Source organism: Physeter macrocephalus, chromosome 11, assembly GCF_002837175.3.
Source record: "Physeter macrocephalus isolate SW-GA chromosome 11, ASM283717v5, whole genome shotgun sequence".
NCBI lineage: Eukaryota > Metazoa > Chordata > Mammalia > Artiodactyla > Physeteridae > Physeter > Physeter macrocephalus.
In genome coordinates, this window is record NC_041224.1 from 13,662,414 (window position 1) to 13,673,810 (window position 11,397).

Below are 11,397 nucleotides of genomic sequence, written 5' to 3' on the forward strand. Positions count from 1 at the left end.
CCACAACTGGAGAAAGCCCTCGCACAGAAACGAAGACCCAACACAGCAAAAATAAATAAATTAATTAATAAAACTCCTACCCCCAACATCTTCTTTAAAAAAAAAAAGTCTCTATCACTGTTTCCATCAGTTTCTGATTAAATACAGTACTTATTATTTACTGATCTCTTTTTAATGAACATATATCTTTTATTCTTTACACAAGCAAGAGAAAGTTTTCCTTATTCATATGTAAATATACTGAGTCAAACCCAGTGCTGATGGCCTAGTATGGTCAAATTCAAGAGCTGTAGGTCTTATGCGGATCTGCGGTACAAACACACTGTTTCTGGAAGGCCAGGTCCCTAGGAAGGAGGAAGAGGCATCTAGTGGGGCCTATGAGCAGAGTGAGAGGCCCGTGACAGTTACTGACCTGAGCCTCAGGCCGGAGAAGGCTTCCATGGAGACTGTCTGAGTTGTTTCCCCAGAGCTCCTGGGGGTCCCTGCACTCTGATCCCTCGTCATCCCACCAGGCTTGTTCCCAGGAGTTGTTCGGAGTGGTTGGGAGGGTGCACTTGTCATCCTGAAGGATGAGCTTTGGGGCTCTAAAAATTGAACATAAAAATTAAAAAGAAAACCACACTGATAACTAAACATTAAATGGAATTGTTTCTTTTTTTTAATCAACATATGCAATAACCCAATCTTGAGAGAACAGAGGAAGCCCACAGGATCACTTCTGTACTACCCTCAGATCTCTGCACTGTGGTCCACAGAGCTCGCTGTATATGAAAATGTTTTTTAGCACCGCTGTCCAGGGTGGCGGCCACCAGCCACAGGTGGACATTGATCACTTGAAACTGACTGGTGTATCTAAGGAAATGAATGCCTAATTTAATCTACTTAGCCACATGTAGCCAGTGGCTGCTGTAGCAGTGCTGCTCTAAAACACTGTTCCTCTGGGCAAAGCCATGTACTGAGTATTCACCATATACAGAGCACTGCAGAAGAGTCCATAAGGGAGTTAGAGCCCTGCTACAGAAATCAGTTATTAGTGGAGATGTGTGCACAGGTCAAATTCTACCTGAAAAACATCCAAAGTTAGTTCCCCTTTGTTTTCTTATTTCTTGTTTCATTTCATTTCAATCCATTCCATTTTACTTGGCGGGGTGGTAATTAGGGGGCCCAGGGTATTCTGACATGGTTACTTTTCATATTTTAGAAGCACTTGATAATACTCCTGAGGGTCAGAAAGCGTGGGTACTCTACTTAATAAAATCTCTCTCTCTCAAGTAAGATTGTTGTTTACCTTCAAAGCGACTTTGGATCACTTCTTGCAAGCCAGGGGCCAGGACAACCCTAGAACTTTAGATCTCCAGAAACCATGCCCTTGCCCCATCCCTTCAAAACCCAACTTTGGACATTGACTAATAAAACACCTTAGTAATACATCAAAGGTCCTAAGGGGATAAACACTATTAATAAGTGGATATATGGAATATATAACTTGTTGTCAAATAAATATGAACACTAGGAGCCTACAGCTATTCTGTACTATTGTGTCATGTGTATCATACTGTAATGAAAAGGGCCTCTTTGAACATGTGTGATCAATAAAATGTTGCTTACTCTAAACTATGTTATCTCCAGACCATTCTGTCTTAGATCTTCCAAAGAATAATCACTTTGGGCAAAAAGACAGTACAACAAAACCAATACATAGAGCTTTTAAATCCTTTTCATTTTATTTTGTGTGTATATATGTACGTGCTGAAATAGGATTTTGAGTACCATTTTATACTCCTGGCAAAGAAGCCTTTTCTAAAGAATGGACCTTCTGGTTTAAAACAACCTGGCTTCAAATAAAACTTGATCATTTTATAAGGGGATCAGTCTCACAGCCTGAACATTAAATCTCTAGATTGCTAGCATAAGAACTCAACCCAGTGGTTATACTCGGCTATAATTCAAGTCAACTACAGGACTATAAGAGCTAAAAAAAAAATTGAATCCGGATTTTCTAAGCACTTTGAGATGTAGAGAAAGATTAGGAAGTATAGCATATGGTTTCCATTCCCAGGAAACTTACTTTTCTCATTGGGCAGGTAAGATACACCAAAACACACACACACACACACACACACACACACACACACACACACACACACACACACACACACGACAATGCCAAAATATATTGCAAACAGAACCCAAGCAGTGAGAAACCAGGGAGGCCTCAAGTACTACACCTGCAGGTGAAACCTTTGGTGTCCGAGCCACCCGCTTGGGTTTTGGTAGAGTAGGGACGTCAAGCTCCGCAGAAAAGCACGACGACTCCTGAATTCTCTGAACTTTCTTCTCCTTAAGAGGGGGACGTGGAGACTTATCTACTTGATTAAAAGTAAAAGAAATTAGTAAAGAAAATTTAGAAAGGGGCTCAAAAACCGTTTTACCAGGAGTTGGATGCAGAAGTAATGTCATAAATTCTTCGTAACAGGAATGCATACTATCCTTAGAATCAGTCTGATTACCTGGGGTTTTATGCAGACGGGCTGGACTTGCAGGCTGTTTAATGGTCGCTAGTTTCAGCTGTTCTTGTAAGGACTTCATCTGCTCTTGCAACTTCCTTAATTCATCTAGGGAAGAAAAATATATTGATTTAAGAACCAGACCAGAGGAAATATTATACATGATGAAAGTGCTGAAATGATTTTTGACGTCCACCCATCACCTCCACAACCTTGAGACCCACGATAGAATCACATACCGAAAACTCACAATTAATTAACTTTTGCACTTCGAAGGGGTCCCCTCAGAGAAAGAAACATGATGATTTTCAGTAATCAACTCTCTAATACCAAAGCTGGTTATGAATCTGTACTACCGACAGATAATCACAGATACATGTCCATGGTTGACAGGTTCTTAAGAGTCAAGAAATGATTATATTTATTTCGAAAAACAAGTACCATAATTAACACAATAAATGCTGGCTCCTGTATTAGAAGAAATAGCCCATTGATTAGAGCAGAATTTTACTGCAATTTAAAAATATGTAAGAAAGATGCTGTGGGAATAAGAAAACGGCAGAGTCCTCAATGTGAGTGTTCAGCAACGGTCTTCTGCTGAATAGAATGTCTCGTCCCTGGCTCCCTTTGCTAATCCTGAAGTATTATTTTTCTGTAATAAGCGTGAGAAATGTTAGCGCCATTCTGCGAAGGATCAGCCACACCTGGCTGACCCTGATATAAAGGGGCCTCTGTGCCCTCAGATGCTGGCTTTAAATTCTCGCTCCACTAACTCGTACAATGTTCTTGGCAAAGTCATTTATCTCTACCCCTGACTCGGCAGCTATTTTGAGGAAAGCTGTCAGATGGGCGGTCTTCATCAGGTCTACTGAAAAGAAATTAGAGAAAGCAAGTGGTTAGGGCACCTTGCAATTCCTGATTAGTTTTCCCTTGACTGGGGGCGGGAACAGGGAGGACCCTGTTGTTAGTTGACTGCGATGTAGGAGCTTCCTCCTCATCCGTTAAGTCTTCCACGTCTCCAAAGAGAGCATCCAAATTCTCCTTTTGGTCTTCAGCCTTTCCCACTTCTCCCTCATCAGCCTCCTCTGTGTAAGATTCACCATCACCATCAGCATCGAAGAGCTCATCGAATGCATCCGGTTCACCATCCTCCTGCGTCAAGGGCTGACTCTCTTCTGAATTACAGTCCAAGGCCGACTCATTCTCCTCCAGCAGTGCGGTCAGCAGAGACAAATCATCCTCCTCCCCTATGGGAAAAAGAAGAAAAAGGAAAGAAAGAAAGCCTACCTGTGAAAAACAGCCATTGACAAGCAGAGTTAAAACATTCAACATTCATAAGGCAGTTAAAATGACTCGGCAGATTCACCATTTTGCCTGGTATAATTATTGTTCTTGTTTCTACCTTTCCTCTCCCCAGGTGCTTCTTGGAGGGCACTGGGCTAAGAGAGCAGGAGCCAGTATCTGCTTAGTGACCACCGTGGGCCAGCCACTGGGCTAGATCTCTTTACCTGTGCTACTTCAGCTAATCAGACACTTCCTGCATGCAAAATTCAACCCACAAGCGAATAACTGAAAAACACACTAAGTATACATTTAGGTTCTAGGTGGATATATTCCCTCACTTTTTAATTGTTTGAGCAATTTTTAAAAACTATAGAAAGTTACAAGGCCTTATATTAAATGTATTCATATCCTGTCACCCAGAATTAGCCATCATTAACATTTTATCATGTTTGCTTTTAGCTTTTACATTAAATGGTTGGGGAAAAAAAAAGTTTAAGACGTTTATCATGTCAAATCTTGTCCCAACTCCTTACCACTGGCTGGCTCCAGGCCCCATTGTAATCACTGTCATAATTTTGCTATATCACTTGAGGCCATTCTTCATACTTTTAACATAAATATATAGGTATTTATTAACACAGTATTTGGTTGCTTTAAAAATATTTATATAGATTATTTCACCCTGTACGTGTTACTCCTATCCTCATTTCATTCAACATTGCATATAAGGTTGATCCAAATCAAAATATAGTTGTAGTTTATTTCTTTCAACTGCTGTATAGTATTCCACGGTAAGACTGTATCACATTTTACTCACCCATTTTCCAATAAAGGCCATTTTCCAATAAACAGGCTAGTTCTAATTTTTTCCCACTACAAACTACGCCGCAAGCACGTATCTACCTTCCTGCACATTTGTGAGAGTTTCTCCCTACTACCTCACCAATATCTGGTACATCATCTAAGATGTTTTGCTAACCTGATGAATGATTTTAAAAGGTAGCTTGCTGCTTTGATCGGCATTTCCAGGATTACTGGTGAGGGAGAGAACTGCTTATGTTTACTGGCCAGTTGGATTTCTTCTTTCTTGATTTATCTGTTTATTTTGTTTGCTCATTTTTCCCCCTATTTGGGCATGATTCCTTTATAAAATCAGAGGCATTTAAAGCAAAAACATTAAGAATATGTGATGCATCCCCTCGCTGGAAAGACAGGGGCTGAAACCTAGAGAGGTTAAGGGTCTGTTCAGGATCACATGGTGAAACAGGTCAGCACAGGAGCCTGGGTTAGGATGGAGATCTCTAGATCAGTAAACCAATATCCTTTCCACTGCTCTATGCTCCCTTACCAGAAGGAAATGAGCCAAGAGTCAAACTCAAGGCCTAGAATCTGATGAAAGAGTCTAAAGCTTAAAGTCAGAGGTTGCATAACAATTAGTCTGAATTGCTTAGTCAACAAAGACTCCAAGACTGCAAGGTGCAGCAAGAGAGAAGAGCCCATCAGACTCCCTAGGCGCCAGTTGAGATCACCACATCCCCAAACGGAGCCAAGAGGCCCTCCTCTCTCTCCCGTTCCAAGCTGCTGTAAAGAGCACACCCCGGAAGAGGCCTGGGCCCACACCACTGGGAGCCACAGGTGAAAAAGGTTGCCCAGTGGCTCCACACTCTGGGCCCTGAACCCATATTTTCATGAGAGAACCAGGGCTCATATCCCATGATGCCTTCCAACCCAGTTTACCTTGGTCACCACCCCAAATCATCTGTCTTCTCCATGTTGTACTGACCCCATCTTCCACCCTCCTTGCTCCCAAACTCCTGGGATCTGCTCTCTGGACCCAGCAGAATCTACTGCCAGCCCATTTCTTGTATCTTCAGTGGCTCTTCCAACAGAAATCTGGCTGCCCCACGACCCTCCTGAGTGCAAGTTCTTTAATCATCGACACTGCAAATGCTGGAGCAGTGTCCAGCATGCACTAGGCATGCTCTAGATATCTGGCGATCAACTCCAGGGCTCTGACGTCTTCTTTGCTTATCCCTGTTCACTCTGGAACCACTTAACTTTCTTCAAGCCACAGTTCATGACAGAAGATTTTTTTCATCAGGACCCCCTCCTGGTTGCTGTCACCGACTGATTTCCCTTTGGATGCCTCCTCTTCCCCTCCAGCTCTACTGCTGTCACCATTCTCAGTCACTACAACCTGCACAAAGGTGATGCAGCCAATGCCTCGGTCTCTCGGTTTCCTGACCTCACCTTCAGTGGTCCTGTCCCCCCCCGCATCTTAGCCGCTCACTCCCAAGGTCATTCCGCACCATCACAGCAAAGGCCCAGCCCAGCTCTGAGACCCTGATTCCAGCATCCCACCCTGACCCCTCCTCCTACCCTTCCGCCAACTCCCTCTCGGGCTCCCACCCGCCACTGCCTCTACTCTATTAAGACGTCCGAATCAAAACTACAGTGAGGTATCAACCCACACCGGTCAGCATGGCCGTCATCAAAAAATCTACAAACAATAAATGCTGGAGAGGGTGTGGAGAAAAGGGAACCCTCCTGCACTGTTGGTGGGAATGTAAATTGGTACAGCCACTATGGAGAACAGTAAGGAGGTTCCTTAAAAAACTAAAAATAGAACTACCATATGACCCAGCAATCCCACTACTGGCCATACACCCAGAGAAAACAATCATTCAAAAAGATACATGCACTCCAATGATCACTGTGGCACTATTTACAATAGCCAGGACATGGAAACAACCTAAATGTCCATCAACAGAGGAATGGATAAAGAAGATGTTGTACATATATATTCAATACAATGGAATATTACTCAGCAATAAAAAAGAACAAAATAATGCCATTTGCAGCAACATGGCTGGATCTAGAGATTGTCATACTGAGTGAAGTAAATCAGACACAGAAAGACAAATATCATATGATATCGCTTATATGTGGAATCTAAAAACAAGGGTACAAATGAACTTATTTACAAAACAGAAGTAGTCACGGATGTAGAAAACAAACTTATGGTTGCCAGGGGGTGATGGGGGTGGGGGGAGGGATAAATTGGGAGATTGGGACTGACATATACACGTTGCTAGATATAAAACAGATAACTAATAAGAACTTGCTGTATAGTACAGGGAACTCTACTCAATAGTCTGTAATGGCCTATATGGGAAAAGAATCTTAAGAAAAAAAAAAAAGAGTGGATATATGTATAACTGATTCACTTTGCAGTACACCTGAAACTAAACAACATTATAAATCAACTATATTCCAACAAAAATTCAAACAAACACACAAACATGTCCAATCCATCGACCCTCCTACAGTGTTTTTACCACCCTCACCCCCCATCTCCTCACTTTGGATCCATGTTCTATCATTATAATCACTGCCTTCTAAAGCTTCTTAACTCCCCTGCTTGTCCCTCTTGCCCTCATGGTTCTTAACCCTGATGAAATCCAACAGGCCACCACCTCCCTGCCTGCACTCCAGCTGGTGAATTTTCCCGGACAATGAACCCACCACCATGACTGGTTTAACTTTAAATATACACCCGCCAATAACAAACAGGCAGTCAATACTGCTTAAAAATCCCCACACTCCCCTGATACCCTTGCTTTCCTATTCTCCAACTCCTTCACACGTCTCTCCTTAAACCTCTGATGCCCTCTCCTCCCACTTTAATCTTGGCTGATTGATCTTGTTTCGTATTTTATAGGAAAAAACATAGAAGCAATCAGACTTCATCTTTCACTACCAAACCTGAACCTGTATTCTCTGCTTTTCCTCAAGTCCTACTTGAAGTGGACTATTGAAGTGTCGAGTCCTATCTCTGGCCAATTCCTCCATTTAGACACTGGTTCCCACTACTTTCAGCTTCTCCAGGACTTCAGTTGACAATCACCAGCTCTCTCCCACATCACCGGTTTTTCCCTGTCTCCTGGCACATTCCTCTCAGCATCCAAACTCATTCCGGTGTCTCCCATCTTACCAACTACCTGATATTTTCCTACTTGTTTTTTTATTATCTTGCTCTCTCTACTAGCATGTAAACATGGAGAAACTTTTTGATTTCGTCTATACTGGACCAAATTGTGAAGTCATGCCAACCAAATGAGACTTTTTTTAGATACAGTGATTTCTGAGAGAACACAGACCCATTCACCACTTCTTCTCATGACCACCTCATAGCAAAAAGTTACACTTTGTATTACATCAAGGGCTCTGTAGGTAACTTGGTGATTTTAAGAAATAGGAAACTATCATTATACCAATGGTACAATCAATCTCACATATTATCACAGTGCGATGAATTTCAACGCTTGGTTTCAATTTTTTTAAAAGGCAAAGTGTAATAAACTTGGGCTTTAAAATTACCAGCCAGAGTATACTTGAAACTAACACAACACTGTACATCAACTATACTCCAATAAAAATTTTGAAAAATAATAAACAAAATCACACAACCAGAAAAATAATGCATTTTACTTGTTAGGGTCTCTTCACAGCCAGCACAATCATTTTTGTGCTGCTCTCAGGCTAAGCTCTGCTAATTAGAGCAACATCACTTTGCTAGGTAAATATTCTGCACACATCCCTGCAAGATGAACAAAACTTAAAAGCACTATAAGAATTTAAGTCAGAGATAGACTAAAACCACTTCAACAGATTTCAATATCAAATGTGAACTCTGACGTGAGGCTGCCTGGGTTCAAATCCCTGCTTCTGACAGTTTCACTTGTGACAAGTCACCCAGACATCTGTCTTCCTGTCTATAAAATAGTTGCCGTGAGGGTAAAATCAGTTAATACAGTCATCTCTGGTATCCACAGGGCATGTGTTCCAGGATCCCGCATGGATACCAAAATCCATAGATGCTCAAGTCCCTTATATAAAATAGCGTAGTATTTGCATATAAGCTATGCACATCCTCCTGTACACTTTAAACCACCTCTAGGCGATTTATAATACCTAATACAATGAAAATGCTAAGTAAATACTTGCCAGCTCTCAGCAAATTCAAGTTTTGTTTTTTGGAACTTTCTGGATTTTTTTTCTCGAATATTTTCTATGTGCAGTTGGTTGAATCCGCAGATATGGAAGGCCAACTGTATACGTAAGATCTTCGAGCAGTGCTTGGCATATTGTAAGTACATGTCAACTACCATTATTATGAAAGACAATCAGTGCTGTCAGGAACAGAAATCTCACCTGATTCAAACAAATAACATTCACTGACTGAAGTGAGATTTCTTTTGAAACACTCAGACGGTACTTGAGGGGAAGGCAGCTATTTTCACTATATTATAAGTGGAATAAGTAACAACAAGCCCATGAACACAGAGTGATTTTCCATGAAACAAAGAGGAACTGAGAAAATGGCCAGGACTCACCATCCATGCTGTCAAGAGAACAGTGGAGATGGAGAACTGTGAGGGAGGATCAGGTGCCCAGGAGATGGCAGGAATGCAGGACCTTGGCTGCATGAAACGAACATAAGAAAAGTCACCCCTGAGTCTTCTCTCTCACATCACACGCGTATCCAGCAAACCCAGAAGCCTACAAATTGTAGGGGCTCAAGCTCAGAATTCATCCAGACTCTGGCTATTTCTCACCCCACCACCAACACCATCTGCCTCCTAGTATGGAAGCAGTCCCTTTTCTTGTCTCCAAGCTATGGTTACAGAAACTCGGTTGAGGTATAGAGTAGTTTGTTTGATATTAGGTTACACAGATGAGACAAATTGTGAACAGGTATTATGAAGGCTGGTCTAAATAGGAGGGCTATTATCTGTTTTATTTCTGGTAACACACCCGGGGTCTACATTGTCCATAAGAGCCTACTGTGTGGTTCTACTTAGTTGCAGCCTTAGTCACATCAAGATTTCGATTCAGTACTAGTTAGCAAAGCTCAGAGGAATAGTTGGCACAGCTAATTAGGATAAAGTCATATAATTCTGTGCACTTTCCTTTTTTCATTTAAAATGATTTTTAAAACTTCAAGAAGAAAATATAAATTTTTCTAGGCTATTGCTTAACTTACATGTGCTCTATAATATATATGACCTTGGTTAAGTCCGATGTCAAGTATTAATTATGGTGCTTTCTTTTCACTTATTCAACAAACATTTCTATGGACCCATCATGTGTCCTGCACTGTGTTTTCTACTGGGGAATCTGCGGAACTGTAAGCTTCCGGAGGGCCAGGTAGGAGCAAACTGTTCTTGTTTATTTGTATAACCAACCCTGTTTTCCCCCGAACAAATCCATGCACCCTTCCTCACCCTCACACCTAGGACCATCCGACAAGTGCTAGGGGTTCTATCTCCAGTATATTGCTCAAATCTTTTACTTCTCCCCAATTTCACTGCCAAAAAGCCTAGTCCAAGCCACCATCAATCTTTTGCCTGGACTACGATTTATAATACCTAATACAATGTTACATAATTTTGTAACCTAATATAATATAATGCCTAATATAATACCTAATTATACCTAATATAATATAATACCTAATACAATGTTAGCTACAATATGTTAGCTTCCTGTATTGGTCTCCCTGTCCCTCTGTAATTTATCCTCTGTACAAAAGTTACAGTAATCTTTTCTTTCCTTAGTAGTCTTTTAGGAACGTTAAGTCAGATGGCAGCACTCCCTTGATAAAATTTCTTTAATGGTTTTTCCATTGCCCTTAGAACAAAATTTACAAAAGTTCCTGCGAGGCAATGGCTACTCTCTCTCCCGCCTACTTCCACTTCCTCAGTTTCTTCTAAAACCACTCCGCCCCCCGCGCCCCCCGCCAGAGGATGCTCCAGCCAGACTAGGCTGCTTTCAACTTCTTGAACACACAAGTGCTTTGGGGCCTCAGGTTCTTTGGAAAGCTCTCCCCTAGCTCCTTCTCATCCCTCAGTCTCTGCTTAACTCTCCATTTTTCTAAGCCTTTCCAGACCACCCTATCTGACCAGGCCCCTGGAACCCTCTCACCTCCTCCTTTTCACGACTTTATTGCACATTCCACTATGGTGTACCTGTCTGTTACCTGTTAGCCACTTTAAAGTGTAAACTTCACGAAGTCTGAAGTGATGGGTGACGCATTCAGTAACTATTAGCAAATCATCAATTTAAGCAAATGAATGAGTGAATAAGACACAGTACAGACGGCACGCGTTTAGCAAGCGTCTTAAAAGGTTACCTTTAAAAAGAAGAAACTGGACCCTTAAACAGCCTGGACGGCCGAAAGCCTGGCACCTCTCGGTGCATTTCGGAACTGCCCGCAATCCCCCAGCCCCGGAACCTCCGCCGCTCAGCACTCAGCGCCCACCCCCGCGCCCGGCTCCGCGCTCGGCCCAGGTCGCCCCCGCGCTCGCCCAATTCCAGTCTCGCCCACCCGAGCGCCCCCGGACTCCGCGCCTCCCGCCCTCAGAGCTCACTAAACTCTCCCACAGACGCGCGCGGGCAGTCCCTCACCCTGCCCCCCAACAGTCGCAGACCCGCACCTTACCCGGCTCCGCACCCCTTCCCTTTCTACAGCCGGACGCGCCAAAATTCCAACTCGACTCCGCCCCCCACGCCGCTGACGTCAGACGCACGCCGGCTCGGGGCT

General features: G+C 42.7%; 1 protein-coding gene across 5 annotated transcripts in view; it reads right to left on the bottom strand.

Annotated features, from left to right (window-relative positions):
- MCM10 (minichromosome maintenance 10 replication initiation factor) overlaps window positions 1-11,397 on the bottom strand; it is a 38,883-nt gene that overhangs the window by 26,747 nt on the left and 739 nt on the right. Inside the window, exons 1-6 of one of the 5 annotated variants that reach the window (XM_024116410.3) lie at window positions 11,296-11,377; window positions 9,188-9,274; window positions 3,608-3,754; window positions 2,511-2,615; window positions 2,229-2,369; window positions 413-584 (exon numbers count right to left, since the gene is read on the bottom strand). In XM_024116410.3, the coding sequence (XP_023972178.1) occupies window positions 413-584; window positions 2,229-2,369; window positions 2,511-2,615; window positions 3,608-3,754; window positions 9,188-9,194 (572 nt within the window). In that variant the 5' untranslated portion in view covers window positions 9,195-9,274; window positions 11,296-11,377. Of the gene's footprint in view, window positions 1-412; window positions 585-2,228; window positions 2,370-2,510; window positions 2,616-3,412; window positions 3,755-9,187; window positions 9,275-11,290; window positions 11,378-11,397 lie in introns of those variants that run through there. The other 4 variants (XM_024116409.3, XM_024116406.3, XM_024116407.3 and 1 more) reach the window with 4 other exon arrangements.